The following is an 18,156-nucleotide window of genomic DNA, read 5'->3' on the forward strand; positions in this document are numbered from 1 at the left end:
CCAAACTTCGGCAGGTCTCCGGACGGCGGCGGCTTGGGAGAGGTGCGCGCGATCCTGGAAGCACCGAAGCAAGTCCTCGGTAAGCTCCGGGCGGTCACTTGCTTCGCGTCTCCTGAGGGAAGGGGGGGCGACTGGAGCGGGCGTGTTTCCTCGCCTGCTGGGCGCCACGATTTGCCCGGGGAACGCGCGGGCCCCGAATAGCAGCGTGGAGCGAGGAAGCGGACAGCCAGGGCTTCCCGGAGAGCCAAGGCCACACAGGGTATTCCTGTGTATTCAGGCTTGCAAAATGGCGGATCGAGCCTCTGCTGGCGGCAGAGGCTTGCAGAAAGGCGGATCGGCTTATACTCGAGTCAACAACTTTTTCCAGTTTTTGGGGGTGAAATTGGGGGTCTCGGCTTATACTCGAGTCGGCTTATACTCAAGTATATACGGTATATTGTTGCCAAGAATGTGTCAAAGGGTTTGGCATGAAATCAGCAGCAGAGCCCAACTCAAAGGCAATTTTACAGGGCTACCAGATTTGGACTACAAAACTCCAAACAACCACTAGATGGCTACACAGAAATAAAGAAAATATGTTCATTGTCATTTCATTCAGGTTTTTGCAGCCTAGATCTTGAGCTTTTAGTGAAAGGGCAAAAAATATTTATTGAATCAATTTATATAGTTGTCGAACTCAGTATGTGATTCTGGATGGTGAGCAATAACAAAATAAAAATAAAAATCACAACAAACAAAAATGAAAATACATAGCAGTTGAGAAAGTATTACAGCCCAAAATCACTAACATATCCAGAAGATTGGTCTCTTCACTTACTTAGAGCTCCAAAGCTGGATACAGAACCAGCTTTTTAAGGCTGTATAAAAGGCTAGCAGGGTCAGGCCCATCCTGATCATCAGAGGGAGAATGTTCCATCAATGGAGCAGCAGAAAAGGCATGCCTTCTGGGCTCTACATACTGGCATTCCTTAATTGATGGGCCAGAATCTGACTGGACTGAATGGGTAGAAACAACCAGTTTGAGACAATCCCTCAAGTAACCCAATCCCAAGCCATGCAGGGCTCTAAGAGTTCTAACCAACACCTTGATTTGCACTCAGAAGCACACTGGCCACCAATCCAGCTCATGAAGTAGTGGTGTTATATGTGCCAGGTAACCAACACCTACTTGGTAATAAGCCAGCCCCATATAGAATGAATTGCAGTAATCCATACAGGAGGTCACAAGGTCACATGATGATACTAAGCAGGGGCTCCCAATCCAAGAATAGGCACAACTGATGCACAACATGAAATTGTGCAAAGGCCCTCCTAACCATGGCTACCACTTGCTCTTCAAGCAGGAGCCCACATTGTGCACTCTCACCATCATCATCTAGTTAATGGTATGTTATCCTATTTTATCTTGCATAAATAAATGCAACTTTTATTCATGGATTTCTTCATCCAACTGTTAAGAAGAGACTATATGCTAGTAGAGAAACTCAGCGGCAAACTCAGTAAGATTTGTACACAATAGGACCAGATGTAAAAGAAGACAGGGCACCTGTCCATTTCCTAATTCTGTAGGCAAGAATATTTTAGCTGATGCCACCAGCAGAACAACCAATTATTAAAAATGTATGACCTCTGTTCTTTTATGTATCTAGCTATACTGGATATAAATTAATTATATAGAAGAAATTAATTTAAAATTAATTGAAATTAAGAAAAAGTTTGTAATGGGAATCTTTTTTTAAAAAAAAACAAATACTGCAGGAGATGTGCAAGAGAACTTGCCAGGAATCTGTGCTAATGGGATTAACCAATAAGCACAATCCAAAAGTGTATTATTACATTGTAAACCATCCTTTTTCCTCTCTTAAGAAATATAAAGATACATTGTTGCTTTATAAATGTATATTTTAAAGCAAAGGTGTCAAACTCACAATGTCACATGATGTGTTGCGACGTATTGCAACTTTTCCCCATTGTCCGCAATTGGGTGGGTGCAGTTTCAGCGTGACGCATCTGGCCTGTGGGCCGACAGTTTGACACCCCTGCTTTAAAGGGTACAATATGATCTATATAGAATAAGTGCCACTGAAAATACACAGTAATCATTAAAATGAATTCTTGAGCATTTGTCTTTTGGAAGCAACATTTTCAGAATTTACTTTTATCTTACACATTTATTATTGCAAATATAATAATATCTAATATATGCATTAGTTATAAGTATCTTCTGGGTATTCTGTGGATTTGTTCATTCATACATTTATATTCCATTCTGTGGTTCTAAAAAACATTCCTGTCACATAAGAAACCAAATCAAAAACAAGTCAAACAGAACAAAACTGAAAACCAAATACAGTATATGGTCTCGTCTTTTCGGGCCTCTGAAGATGTTGCATTTCAATGCACATAACCACCAGCTAACAAGTGCAAGAGCACTTAGGCTAAGAACTGGGCACACCGATACCCTACATTTGAAGAACTATTGATTGGGGAAAGCTGGCATGATCTACCTGTACATAAAAGAATGCTGCACGGGGCTAGCAGTTGAGCCTTCAAATGATTGAATGGTGCATCCAAATCCAGAGACGAGAACTACTACTAGCTGAGAACTGATGTGCCTAAGAATTTGCCTGCCTGTCTTCATTACTTTTCCCATTTCTCTTCTTTTTCTATATACTTAAAATGAATGTGGAGAAATATTGCTCAACTTAAAAAAAATGGCATATACTATCCAAAACCTCTTCTATCAGAAATGGCATTGCTGGTGCTACATTAGCTTTCCTTCTCTCATTCATTCATAAATCATATTTATAGGCCATCCAAATCATAGCAACTCTGCAGGCCATGAGCTGTAAGAAGAAAGTGGGATAGAGAGAAATTTTTCACTCTGAAAACTTCAGAAATTAGGTTCATCAAATAGGATTAAGTGAAAGAAGATTTGGGCAGCTGTCTGCAAGTACTTTTTCAAATAACAAATAGCAAACTTACACAATGTATTGTTAGAAGATATCATTATGGTAATTACGTTAAGTGGCATAGATAATTTGAAAAAGGGGGTTAAGCCAGTTCATCTACAGTTATTAATCATGGGGTAAACAGTGCCTACATATGCAAAAGACGAATGTCATGAATACAAAATTGTGCAAAGAAATCACACAGGAGAACTCATGCCTCTGTGTTCTCTTGTGGGTTTCCCAAAAGCATTTGGCTGGCCGCTGATGAAACAAAATGCTGAAGTAGAGGGTTCCTGATCTGATCTTGCACGGCTCTACACACACACACACACACACACACCACAGCTGATGTTCCTCGATATAGAAACTCTGAAATGCATGAAGTTAGTACTCAGAAAAGATTTCTGTCTATTAAGCTTCCTTGATTGTTCTTTTAAAAACTAAACAGTAAATGGACAGGGAAAAGACACCTAAATATAGAACTCTGGCAAAACCCCAGAGCTGGAATCTGTCTTTGGTAGTTATGGAACTGATGAGGCAATCTCTGTGGAGTAGATGCCATTTTCATTTACTAAAGGATCAGGATTCATTATGCTTTCTTGGTTTTTTAAAAGTCAATCTATGTTCCAGTATGCGAATGTTAAGGCCCCAGCTAAAGTAATGATTAAATTTATTATTTTGAGGAGTACTTTGTACTGTGCCTTCTTAAATGTCTGTTTTGATGTTGCTTTTATTACTGTTTGTCCCTTTTATATGGGTAAGCTCCCTTGGGAGAGCTTTTCACCATAAATGTAGGCCAGAAATATTCTAAATAAAATGTCATCTCTTATTATTGAACTCTTTTGAAAAATCGCTTCCTGATTCTTCTTGAGTTGTCAAGAATATTAGAACTGAACATCTATCTGGCAGTCGGTTGGGATGGATGCTCTTTATAAAAACATGAAACACAAAAATTACTTATTCTTCTCTTAATAGCAGTCAAATGGAAATAGAAAGCATAACCATTAAAAGTAGTTATGCCAGAATCTGAATTATAGCATTAATGATAAATCTGGCATACTAACAAAGGGCTCCTAAATTCAACAACTTTGGGGAAAAAAATCTGCTTTTTTTCAAATATAATAACAATATAATGACAGCTCTTTTCCCATCATTCAGACACCTATGTTTCTAAATAGTTTTCAAACATATGTTTTTATTTTAAAAAAATCCAAATATGGAAGTTAATTTATAAGACTGTCAACACCAATAATACAGATATAACCACATGCTGAAATGTGTAGGTGTTTGTTTGGCTCTGTGCAACAAAACAAAGAGACGAAAAGAAAAGAGGTACCATTTCAAAGTAATCAACTTCCTCAGTACATACATAATACAATCAACTGCAATAGAGAAGAATCTCCCTGCAATTCACCATGAAGATTTTGGCATATTTTGTGTCCCTGAAAATGTACCTTTTCTCCCGGCTGTGTAATCCTTCCATTTGTCTGCCAGTTCTCCCTCACCAATTTAGGCACTTATTAAACCGTCTTCCTGCCTGGCACAATCTTCCAATTCTAACACACTGCTGCAGGTATTGTCACGATAAGATAGAAGTGAACAGTATCTTAAAGCTCATCATTTCTTACCTGGCTCTGTGCAGTTCTTTTTGTGTGACTCATTATGTGATGCCATCAATTTTCTATTCCTCCATAATTCTGACAGAACACTTTGGTTTTCAACAGCTGACTCTTGTCCTGCACAAAGACAGACACTGTATTTGTAAGGGCAAAAAGGACTTTGGGTTATCCATATACTGTATATATAATTCTTTCCATTAGAAAACCATAATCTGAGACTAAAATGGAAGTTGCCTCCTACTGAATCAAACCATTAATATATCTATCAAACCATTAATATATCTATCACCATGAATTCTCCACCGTATTAGCTGGAAAGGAGTGTCTGATAATTTTTTTGACATATATAAACTATATATGGACTGATGCATAATAGAAAAATATCCCAGACAAGAAGAGGGATGGGAAGGTGATAAGGAAGAAAGACAAAAAGTGCTATAGTGGTTACAGTATTGGCTTCAGAAATCAGGATGTGCAATGGAGGTTTTTGTGTGACCTTGAACTAACAGAATAGAGAATATTCTTTATTGGCCAAGTGTCATAAGACACACAAGGAATTTGTCTCTGGTGCATAAACTCTCAGTATACACACAAGCAACAAAGTGATAAATCATAAGATACAAAACCATCTCATAGAGTTGTGAAAAAGTAAGATATCACCATTAATACTAATAATATGCAGAAAGTTCCATCCTGATCATGTGAGTGATCAACACAGCCCAGTTAATCACTTAACTGTGATGAGCAAGAATACAACATGGTAGATAAGCATGGGACTATCTATGGAGGGACATGCAGGCATAGAGTTATAGAATTGCAGAATCACGGGATTAGATTCTTTTCTAACCTCTTGCTCAGGGAGGGAATCTAACAGACAAATGGCTATTCAACCTTTGATTGAAAACCTGGAGGCTAAAACACATAAGGAACTGGGTACGTCTAGTTAAATGAAGATAAGGACGAGGGGGGAACGTGATAGCAGTGTTCCAATACCTCAGGGGTAGCCACAAAGAAGAGGGAGTCAAGATATTTTCCAAAGCATCTGAGGGCAGAACAAGAAGAAACAGATGGAAACTAATCAAAGAGAGAAGCAACCTAGAACTAAGGATAATTTTCCTGACAGTTAGAACAATTAATCAGTGGAACAACTTGCCTCCAGAAGTTGTGAATGCTCCAACACTGGAAGTTGTGAAGAAAAAACTGGACAACCATTTGTCTGAAATGGTATAGGGTTTCCTGCCTAAGCAGGGGGTTCTGTTCTGCTCTGTTCTGTTCTGCTCTGCTCTATTCTATTCTATTATTCTACCCTACCCTACCCTACCCTACCCTACCCTATTCTATTATTTTGAGTTTGTATCTTTTTCTGTAAAACTTCCACCCATTGATTCTTGTCCTACCAAGAAGAATAAAATCACAGCCTTGTCCCTGGAATATTCCTCCATGTTTTAGAAGGCCACTCCAATGCCACCCCTTAGTCTTCTTTTCTTTAGGCTAAATACAGCCATTTTCTTTAACTGTTGTTTATAGGATACAGCTTCCAAAGCCCTTACCATCTTTGTTGCTACTCTTCATAGTCTGTCTGGTTCTTCAGCTTTCTTTTTGTATTATAGCAAGCAAACCTGGATACAACCCAAGTAGTCTTCTTTTATTGACAGTAATTGAGACTAGGAACTTCATCACTAAGTGATGTGGTCATAAGGTATGTCAATCGATCATGCTGACTTACAATGGAGTTGCGTGGTTACCATTTGCGACATCCTGCCAGTTTCCCCATTGATTTTGCTTTTCAGAAGGCAGCAGCCATGGTTGCAAAGGGCAATCACATAACCATGGGACACTTCAATGTCATCATTGCAAGTAGTCACCAAGTGTCCAAATCATGATCATGTGACAATGGAGAAACTGCAACAGCCATGAATATGAGGAATCATCCTAAATAAACCTCTTCAGGGTCACAATTTTGAACAGTTGCTGAATGAGTGAACATTAAGCAAGAACTAGATTACCTGTATTGCAGATATGATCTGATTAGTATGGGGTAAAACTGGCTCATGTTTAATCTGTGGTCTACACATCCAGCTCCTTCTTCAAATACTATTGCTAAAACAGGTACCACTTACCTTGTGTACAGGTACAAGGTAAGTGGTACCTGATTTTTCCTATCTAAATGCAGAACCCCACAGTTTTTTGGATGATGTTCAAGATTTCTGATATCCTTTTGAACCTTGAGCTGGTCTTCTGAGGTATTAGCAATCCCACCCTAATTTGTATCATTGCAAATTTGATTAGCATTCTTCTACTCCCTCATCTAAATCATTTATACAAATGTTGAAGAGCACTTAGTAGCATTCCAAAAAAAATCAGGTATATATTCCTCAATGATAGAGCCCAGCACAAATTATAAATTGGCAGAAAATAAGAACAATAACAACAAAAAATAAAAGAATTTAAGAAGTGGGAGGAAAATGAACATTTGCTTCACTATTCTCCTTCAGTTCAACAGCCAGGCGAACAGAAGTAATAAAACAATATACACAAGACTCGTACTGTTCTCAGTTAATAGATGGTTACTTCAAAAATCCCTTTCAAGTGTACTATGCAGAGACAATTTCAAATAAGCCTTTATTCCAGAGATACCCAGTAGGAACCTGCCATTTAAATTCTCACAGAAATGCTAGCTTTAGAAGCAGAGTAATATAGGCCCCCTGGGCTCATTCATACAGGTCAGGATTAAAAAAATAAAATGGGAAAAGTTCATGAAGTGGGCTTAATACCTTGTAACTTATCAATCTTACAGTTATACAACTGAAAATGCAAAAGGTAAAAAAATTAATGTAATGCAATGTATTTACAATGGAACAAATATAAGAATAGAAAGAACAGAACAGAGCAGAACAGAACAGAACAGAACAGAATAGAATAGAATAGAACAGAACAGAACAGAATAGAATAGAATAACTTTATTGTCACTTTGAATGTACACTTATCGGTATACATTAAAATGAAATATCATGGCATTCAGCTCTCAAAGGGTCAGCACCTCCAATATACACTACATAAATATGACAAAAATACATACATATATACATAAATACATAATTATGCATATACCCACATATATTACATGACACAGAGAAATAACAGTCTAGTTCGGATTATGTATACATGTGCATGGCACGAAAAATGAATCTTGCAAGTTTACCAGATGGTTGGCATTGGGAACAAAGCTATCATAGAATCGGGTAATCCTCCTAGAAATACTTCAAAACCTCCTCCCAGAGGGGAGCAACAGAAACAGACATAAAGTGGGTGTGTGGGGTCTCTAACAATGCTTTTAGCTGTAAGCACATAGAGCTTATAAGCAGCATCCTGAATACCAGGAAGCGGGCTTCCTATTATCTTCTCGGCTGTCCTTACCATTCTCTATAGGGACTTTCTATCTGAGGCGCTGCTGCCACCAAACCAGACAGTGATGCAGTTTGTTAAAATGCTTTCAATCATGCCTCTGTAAAAAATGGCCAGACAGAAGGAGAGAGATGTGGTCTCCTCATCTGATGCAGAAAATGCAGATGCTGGTTTGCATGCTTCACTAAGGATGACGTGTGGAGAGTCCAATTCAGATTGTTAGTTATCTGCATCCCCAGATACTTAATACTGTTGACCATCTCTATAGCTGAATCCTTGATACTGAGTGGAGTATGACTATGCCGGCTCTTTCTGAAATCTACAATGATCTCCTTTGTTTTATCAACATTTAGAACCTGGTTAGTTTTATTGCATCAGTCAACCAGAGCCTTCACCTCTTCCCTATAAGCATCTTCATTGTCATCCCGGAGAAGACCCACCACTGCCATGTTGTCTGCATACTTCACATTATGATTCATATGAGATTTGGCAGAGCAGTCGTGGGTCATCAAGGTGGACAGTAGAGGGCTCAGCACACAGCCCTGTGGAGAACCTGTATTCAAGGAGATGGAATTGGAAACTTTCCATAGAATCCATATCATGAGAGAGTTTTGTAGGAGTTAACTATATTTTTATTTCCACAAATAAAACTTGGCATGGAAATGCAAACATTGCAAGGATTTTATTAGATATATGAGTGGAGGACTACACACTTCTGTTAATCATCTGTCCAGTAACTTCTAAAACATTTTTCCCTTCTCTACAGGTATTTCCCCATTGCCTGTAAAGAGTTGGTTGGAATGAGCCACCAGGAACCATTGGCTTATCAATATGGATGTCTATGCATATGCATCCACATTAAATGAAACTGAAAGGGCACTCATTCAAAGTTGATTACATGAACAAAAATACTCATTTTTTTAAAAAAGGTGATGATAGAATATATGTACCGGTATATCTTTTCTTGTACACTAATTTAGAATCAGTGCTGAATTCAAACATTTCTCTAAAAAGGATTTTACGCTTTAAAATTTGAGGCATGCTGGATGCTTATATAGTTTTGATCATCTTTCCCCAGGAACCTCTACTAGGTACAATTCATATTTTTCTATCTTGAATTACTATAGTCCTACTCATTGGGGATAGTAAATCTTACAGTCTAACACATCTGGGACATATCACATTGGGAAAAGCAAATAAATTGCCAATGTTTACATGACACTGCTGGCCAAGTGAGCGACCTCAACTACTGGTAGCCTCATCTTGTGTGCTGGTAAAGCACAATCTCTGGTGACCTAGTCAGTTGGGAGCAGCCATTTTATAAATTCTCCCAGGATCTGGCCTAGGAGGTTGAGTGGCTGCCATTTCTTTTGTATTGCTTTGTTTTTAATCAAAGCAATAAAAAAATCCACAGTGGTCTGGTGCATACATGACCATGAAGAAAGACTCCAAAGACTGTTGAGAAGCACCAGGTGCAAATAAAATATGTGTTAAATCCAGAAGGGTAAAATAGCACTACAAACTGACTCAGTGTAGCCCCCTCCCCCTTGCCTTCTAGACTCCTTCATATAAGAGGGAAAGAAGAGAAGATACAAGCAGACTTGTGAGATTCTTTACTACATGGTGGCTTATCTCAGTATAGTTCTAGTCTACCAGTAGAGTCTATTTTTTGACATGGTCCATCTTCAAGGACTGACATGTTATTTTTTTTTCTAGTCCAAAATTGGTGGGACAAGGCCAACCCCTTTATTTTATTCCTTTGTTTTACCCCATGCATGCTGTGGAAAATAAAAAAAATAAGACAATGACAGACAACTAATTCCTATAAAAGTCCCCTTTTCTTAGAACTATCTAGGAGTTGGACTCAGGTGGGGCAATTGATCCCTTGAGCTAAGCTCAAACCCCGCTGAGTTAGTTGCCTGGATCACATTATTTGTCCGATATGATGATCCTCAGTATATGGCAGTATAGGTTGTGGGAACAAGGCCAGTATGGCTTTTTTTACATTCTTCTTTCCTCTTAACAACTTCTTCATACAGTATGTGAGAGGGTAGCAATATGTCACTAAGACTGAAATTAAAAATTGATTACTAAAACATCAGGAGAGGGGTATAGAATCCCAGCATCTATCAAACAAGAAAGAAAAAGAGAGGGAGGGAGGGAGGGAGGAAGGTCCTCACAAATATTAATAAAGTTCACAATAGGTGAATCTAAATTCTGTAATGCAGTCATATTTATATTTAAGTCCTCCTCTCTATTCCTTCGGCTTTTTTTACATGGAGAAAGTTTCAGCATCAATATCCAGTGAAAATAACCCAGTAACCAGATAATGATGGGGTGGTCAACTTCATTGAAACTCGGGACCATTCTTCATCTTTGTGCCTTAACTATAAATGTATCCATTTTGCCCTTTAACACCAAACAAGGGGGGGGGAAACAAACCTGATTTGATTGGGCTCAGTATTTTAAGGTATGAAATGTTGCCTCGTGTTTTTGCAAGGATTAAAGCATCCATTTTACTGTTCATCTTACCCATAATGCAAAAAAAAGTTGAAAATTTGAGGCCTTACCCACCTCAGGAGGGCTATAGAGGGTACAAATCAAACAATGGCCTAAGGCCCGGTTTTATCTGAGGGACAGTCTGTCTCCCAATTCAATCTGGCAGGGTTGGTGTATTCCAGGTTCCTTCGATTAAACAATATCGTCTATCAGGATGCCAAAAGGACATTCTCTCTAGAGCAGCACCTCCCCATCTGGAATGTGATTCCCCTGAGATCTGGATAGCTCCCACTCCGCTCTTCTTTGGAAGAGTGTCAGAATCCACTTATATCACACTTCATAAGTGTATAGGTAGAATATTGTGCTTATTCTGGGGATTCTGCCATCTCGGGGGGGGGGGGGAGAGGATGGTTACTTAGATTGAAATAGGCTATCTTCAAACACCAGGGAAACGTTTGATGGGGGGAGAGAGGGGGAGAGAGAGATCTGGATCGCATCTTCATTTACAACTGAAAAGGAAGAAGCAATAACAATAAAAACAAGGAGAGTTCCCTTTCCCACAAGGGCCTGACACCTAAGTAAATGATGGGAGCCTGACCAAGTGGATGAGGGGAGGGGGTTGAAATGGGAATGCTTTATATAGGATTGAAATGTAACTCTGTTAGATTCCGTCTTGTATTGCCACAATTGATTCCATCCTAGTAAACATTTTCCTTTTGGACTAAACTTGCATCCAAGAGTTCTTATTTCCTAAGATGTGGATTGAGGTGGGTCCTGACAAAGAGCATGAAGACTTGACTTTTCAGCCAGGTCTTTGGCAAGGGACAGGGAGACACCCCCCCCCTTTATCTTTATCTTTTATTTAGCCTTTTATTGATTGTTGTGAGCTGCCCAGAGTTGCTGGGATTCGGGCAGCATACGTATTTAATAAATTATTATTTACACAACAATGTGAACTCACAGCTTCCCGTTCTTTAGCTGGTGTTGAACTGGTGTTGAACTGCCAAAAAAGCCAGCACAGTGCTAGGTTTAACATTAACCGAGGGATAGAATCAAGATCACGTGAAGTATTAATACCACTTTACAATGCCTTGGTAAGGCCACACTTGGAATACTGCATCCAGTTTTGGTCACCATGATGTAAAAAAGATGTCGAGACTCTAGAAACAGTACAGAGAAGAGCAACAAAGATGACTGGGGGACTGGAGGCTAAAACATATAGGGAACGGTTGCTGGAATTGGGTATGTGTAGTTTAACGAAGAGAAGGGTGAGGGGTGACATGATAGCAGTGTTCCAATATCTCAGGGGCTACCACAAAGAAGAGGGAGTCAAGCTATTCTCCAAAGCACCTGAAAGCAGGACAAGAAGCAACAGATGGAAACTAGTCAAAGAGAGAAGTAACCTAGAACTAAGGAGAAACTTCCTGACAGAACAACTAACCAGTGGAACAACCTGCCTCCAGAAGCGGTGAATGCTCCAACACTGGATGTTTTTAAGAAGAGACTGGACAGCCATTTGTCTGAAATGGTATAGGGTTTCCTGCCTAAGCAGGGGGTTGGACCAGATGACCTCAAAGGTCCCTTCCAACTACTACTACTACTACTTATTATTATTATTATTATTATTATTATTATTATTATTATTATTATTATTATTATTATTATTATTATTATTATTATTATTGCATCCAGTTTTGGTCACCATGATGTAAAAAAGATGTTGAGACTCTAGAAAGAGTACAGAGAAGAGCAACAAAGATGATCAGGGGCCTGGAGGCTAAAACATATAAAGAACGATTGCTGGAATTGGGTATGTCTAGTTTAATGAAAAGAAGGACTAGGGATGACATGATAGCAGAGTTCCAATATCTAAAGGGCTGCCACAAAGAAGAGGGGGTCAACCTATTCCTCAAAGCACCTGAAATCAGAACAAGAAACAATGGATGGAAACTAATCAAGGAGAAAACCAACTTATAAATAAAGAGAAATTTCCTGTCAGTTACAACAATTAATCAGTGGAATGGCTTGCCTTCAGAAATTGTGGGTACTCCATCACTGGATGGAGATTAGTCTAAAATAGGGTTTCCTGCCTGAGCAGGAGTTTGTACTAGAAGACTTCCACGGTCCCTTCCAATTCTGTTATTCTATTCTGTTCTGTTCTGTTAAATCTGTCATACACATCACATTCTTCCCAAGAACCTAGGATGTCATAATGTATCAGCAGAGTATATGTGCAGTTTCAAACAGCGTGGCTTTTGTAATTGTCAGATGGAAATTTGGCTAATGTAGATTTTCTAAATGCCATCCAAGAGTTTTTGGAATGGCACCCGGTATGCTGATAATAATAACTATCAATCATATTATTTATGTGAGGCCACACTCCACTGCAATACAGCATAGAAGATCTTTTCCCGATAATCTGGCAAAATGTCTAGACGTTACCAACAAACTGTTCATTTTCTTCAGTCTTAAAACCATCACTTCTCTAGTAAAGGCCTGATATGAAGCAGTGTGGCATTTCAGTTATACCACTGAGAACTGAGTAGTGAATGATGCTTTCCAAAGAGAACGGGATTCGTGGAATTGGTTTATTCCTTTGTGAAAGTGCTTTGAGGTTCTTGTTTGATCTCATGCCTAAGAGATGGGAATGTTGCATTATCTCTAGCTCATCCTTGTATAACATAAACCAAGAAATCTTCACCGGGAAGCCAGATTTACTAAGTTCGACCAAGCATATTCCCTGGTAACTATGTACAGGACTGCAGTCTTAGCCTGCTCTGAGTGAAAGAAACCAGAAAAAATAATTTACATTATTCAATGGCTACACATACCACATTTGTTCCTAGGGCAGCTTTTGATGCTGTATTTTTTCCCTTGCCTATTATTAGTGAAATGATAATGGGAACCCTGGCTTGTCCAACGTAAGAAAAACTGTTAAGTCTCAGCTGTACAGGCCATTCCTTTAATAGCCACCTGGCAGCATAACAGTTGAACAAAGTAGCGTTTCCTACTTCTTATTAGAGTGAAACCACTGTATCTGCCAAATCTCTTTATTTTTTCTAAAAAAAAAGTTGTTCTATTTGGTGTGTCTTCTCAACAGCCTCTTTTAATTTAGAGGGTTGGCCAAAGTGCAGGGATATAATGTATCCCTAGAACATGACAGATCACCATAGTTTCTGATCTTGTAGACCCTCATCGAACTCCCTAGAAGAGACAGCGAAAGTCCATAGCTGACGATTTCTAAACATCGGATAGCAGCCCGGCTTTCAACCTGCCCATTTTGGAAGATGTACAAAGTGAGCAGCATAGAAGAAACAGAAAACACGGGAATGGTGCAATTTCTGTTCACAAGCTTTATGTAACTCAGTTAGCAAGGAACTCTCCTAAAGCTGGGGGTGGAGTGCATTAAATACAATCATCATCATTTTACAGAAAACATCATCTTCCCTGCTGAGAGCTCCCTTAAAGGGACTGTTGGCTTTCTTGTGCAATATATGAAGAAATGGGACAGTCATCAAATAACGACCCTCCAATAGCATACAAATTCTACCACAGATACTTCTTTTCCTCTGCTCTTTCTCTAATTTCTTAATCCGTATTAATTCAATTCATTAATGTTTATTATGCAATCATGAAAATCACTCCACAGCGACTTGGAAAAATGCAATTTAATGACTAAGTATCTCCAGTTTGGTTCTCAGGTTCACTTTGGTTTAGACGTTGTATGTGTAAGTGACACGAACAATTCTAAAATGAATACATATGAATGTGTTTTTTCTAGGAATTCATGTGTTTTTTTCTAGGAACTGGTATTGCAGACTGGTAACTGTTAAAACAAAACTACAGTTTTGAGATGTTTGCTTAACAATAATGAATCCCTTATGCATCGGTGCCCATAGAGATCAAATGACACCCCCCACCCCAGTTCTTGCCAAAAATGTAATACACAGCTCTGTACTGTAGATCAAGGAGCAGGACACATCCTTTCAATAAGTAATACTGTAACTCTGAAAATACTTATTTAGGAAAATATCAGAAACTCAATGTTTCCAAAATAAACTTAATACAAAATGATAAGGAAGCACTTATTTTACACAGATAATTTAGGAAAGTGCTAGACACAAGGCGGTCCCTTGCACATTATTCAAATGGTTACATTATTCAAATGAATTGGGCACGGCCACTCTTATGAGGGCTGCTCTAAACTTTCACAGGCCACAACAGGTGAAACCTCTTGCTTGTATGTTTCCCAGAGAGTACCTCACTGAACACCCGACATGGGAAACATGCCATGGGATGCGGTTCCCGCATCCTCATGCACTGAAATTCAGACATCCAGAACTGTTCCCCCGCTGAATTAAATAATAAAAATCACCGTTACCCGGGCAGATTGACAAGGATGCCACACAAGAGACAGAGATGCCCTATTTATACCAGTTTCTCCCAGCTTCCCTCGGCATGGGAATCTGTGTGCAATCCACCTGCATATCCTGTAGGTCACTGCACGCGCGCGCACGGACACACACACACAAACACACACACACACACACACACAGAGGGCCACCCACCTACCTAGCTTGGCCATGCACCAAACAAAAAAGAGGATCGCGCAGACGAAGCCCAGCTGTTGCAGCAGCATCTCCCGCCTCTTGCGAACTTTCCTCAGTTTGGAGAGCGGAGGCTTCGAAGGAGAGACTCTCGGCGGGACCTCCAGCCCCATGGCGAGCCGGGGTGGCCGAGGACAGTCCTCGGGGCGGGCGGAGGCTTGTGGGCGAGAAGGAGACGAGGCAGCTCCTGGCGGCTTGGCCGGAGGGGGCTCACTCGGAGGGGCTCCCCGCGGAGGGTTTCATAATCACGACCAAGGACTACAAGCACCTCCGAGAAAGGCAGGGAATCCCGCGAGAGGGGACCGGCAGCTGCGGCCAAAGCCTCCTGGCGGCGGGGGCGAGTTTTCTCCGCCCGCGATCGCCGCTCGGGCCGAGCCGCCCCCCCCTCAGGCTCAGCCTCGCCGCCACCGGGCAGGGCGAGTGAACGGCCGCGCCCCTGCAGGCGGAGGGAAAAGCCGAGCCCACAAGCCCCGCCGGCCCCAGAGAAGCAGCTGGAGAGGCGGCATCCGAGGGCGTCGAGCTCCGGCAACGGAACAGGCTCCGAGCGCGCCTGGGGGGAAAGCGAGCGAAGCGGGAGGTTAAGGCGGCGGCGGCGGCAGCGGGGGGAGCCCGGCTCCGCTCAGCAGCATCCCACTGGAAAGTTTCAGATCCCCTTCCCGTTCCTCTTCCCGCCGTTGCCGGGGAAGGCGGCGGAATGCGTGACCCTCTTCTGCCGCGGCGGCGGCGGCAGTGGCAGCGGCGGCAGCGGCGGCAGCGGCGGCAGCGGCGGCAGCATCTCCCCTGCCTGGCTCGAGTCGGACGCTCAGGTGCCCCGTCCGCCCTCGCCGCGCCTGCCTTTGCTCGGCCGTTCCCGTTGCGGGCAGCGGAGCCAAATCCCTTCGCGCCGCTCTCCTGCGTGGAATTGCTCGGTCGCAACCTCCGTCCACCCTTCGGTCCCCGGGCAACTTTCCCAACCGAGCACCTGAGTCCTCCCCCCCCCACCCCGCCGGCAATACGCATGCGCCTCTCTCTCTCTCTCTCTCTCTCTCTCTCTCTCTCTCTCTCTCTCTCTCTCTCTCTCTCTCTCTCTCTCTCCTCCACCCCCCAAAACCTCCGGGGGCCGTATCTCCTTGATTATCACACTAAATCAGGGGGTCTTCAAACTTGGCCCTTTTATGACTTGTGGACTTCAACTCCCAGAATTCCTCAGCCAGCTGGCTGAGGAATTCTGGGAGTTGAAGTCCACAAGTCATAAAAGGGCCAAGTTTGAAGACCCCTGCAATGATCCGTCTGCTTTTCCCGCGGTGGCCAAGCGGAGGGATGGAGATTAACTGGCCAAATTAATCTGAGTCCTCCCCTCACCCCGCCGGCAATACGCATGCGCTCTCTCTCTCTCTCTCTCTCTCTCTCTCTCTCTCTCTCTCTCTCTCTCTCTCTCTCTCTCTCTCTGTCACCCCTCCCACCCCCCCAAAACCTCCGGGGGCCGTATCTCCTTGATTATCACACTAAATCAGGGGGTCTTCAAACTTGGCCCTTTTATGACTTGTGGACTTCAACTCCCAGAATTCCTCAGCCAGCTGGCTGAGGAATTCTGGGAGTTGAAGTCCACAAGTCATAAAAGGGCCAAGTTTGAAGACCCCTGCAATGATCCGTCTGCTTTTCCCGCGGTGGCCAAGCGGAGGGATGGAGATTAACTGGCCAAATTAATCTGAGTCCTCCCCTCACCCCGCCGGCAATACGCATGCGCCTCTCTCTCTCTCTCTCTCTCTCTCTCTCTCTCTCTCTCTCTCTCTCTCTCTCTCTCTCTCTGTCACCCCTCCCACCCCCCCAAAACCTCCGGGGGCCGTATCTCCTTGATTATCACACTAAATCAGGGGTCTTCAAACTTGGCCCTTTTATGACTTGTGGACTTCAAGTCCCAGAATTCCTCAGCCAGCTGGCTGAGGAATTCTGGGAGTTGAAGTCCACAAGTCATAAAAGGGCCAAGTTTGAAGACCCCTGCGTGACTAAATGATCCGTCTGCTTTTCCCGCGGTGGCCAAGCGGAGGGATGGAGATTAACTGGCCAAATTAATCTTTTCTCCTAAATAGCGCAGACGTTATCCCTTCTTCTTCGTTTAGCGCCAGGCAGGGCTCTGCCTGCGCTGATGAAGCCTGCAAGAGCGTGTGCTGGTGAGACAGCTCCGGAGTCCTATTCAGAATCACGCGCAGACTACTTTTTTCTAAGTGGCATTTTTCCATCCAAGCCAAAGAACGGGTGTCAGGATTGTACTCAGAATTGGTCAGAGACGTTGCCTTTTCTCTGGAACCGTGACAGTTTTGCAGACAAATTTTGCAGATAAATAGACATAATAAAAGTAAAGCCAGGAAAGGATAAGAATTGGATGAAGTCGCTGGAGAAAACGACCTGGAGTTGAAACATAATTAAAATTTAATTGTTGTGTTCTTTAATGATTAGGAACACTGATTCCTAGTTATAATCCATTTCCTGCTTTGCTATCTATATGACCCAGACTGAATATGCTGTTGGCTGAAAGAATAACACGGAAATCATAGCAAATTTAAAATTTTAATAGTTCAGGAATGTAATAAACTTTCACAAAAAATATATTGTAGTCATTAGAAGCCATGCTATAAAAATATTAAAAACTTGACTGCCTTGATACTAATGTTATGTTTATCATTTACAAGGCATATTAAATCCAATATAGAATTTAACAAACTTGTATAAGGTTTTTTCTGTCACCAAGTTTAAAAAAAAACACCTGCCATAAGGAAGATTGACATTTTTATTCTTGCTTGGGGGAAAACTCTAAATGGCTAATCAAAGTTTTGTTGTTCAGTGCTAGATATAGCGAATTCTTTAATAAAGATACCAAAACTGAAATAATTTGTTATTACTAACTGCAAGATAAGATGCTTCCCCAGGCCTGCAGATTTATAAAGCTGACCTGCTTTAGAGTTCATGTTTGAATCCAAACCCAGGTTGTGGGACTGGTTTTAGCAATTAGTTAAAGACATTTTGCACATACTCACTGCCGTTTCATTTTGCCTGAGCTGAATTCTGGCATTGAAAACTGATTCTGAAACTGACCTT

General features: G+C 41.5%; 1 protein-coding gene across 1 annotated transcript in view; it reads right to left on the bottom strand.

The window, feature by feature from the left end:
• SLC24A4 (solute carrier family 24 member 4) overlaps nt 1–15,194 on the bottom strand; it is a gene marked incomplete at both ends in the record, with an annotated part of 125,206 nt that extends 110,012 nt beyond the window's left edge. The window contains 2 exons of the mRNA XM_081344736.1: nt 4,580–4,687; nt 15,047–15,194. Of these exons, the coding sequence (XP_081200862.1) occupies nt 4,580–4,687; nt 15,047–15,194 (256 nt within the window). The remainder of the gene's footprint in view (nt 1–4,579; nt 4,688–15,046) is intronic.
• Nucleotides 15,195–18,156: the final 2,962 nt, after the last annotated feature.

Source organism: Vipera berus (assembly GCF_964194415.1).
Source record: "Vipera berus genome assembly, chromosome: 1".
Classification (NCBI taxonomy): domain Eukaryota; kingdom Metazoa; phylum Chordata; class Lepidosauria; order Squamata; family Viperidae; genus Vipera; species Vipera berus.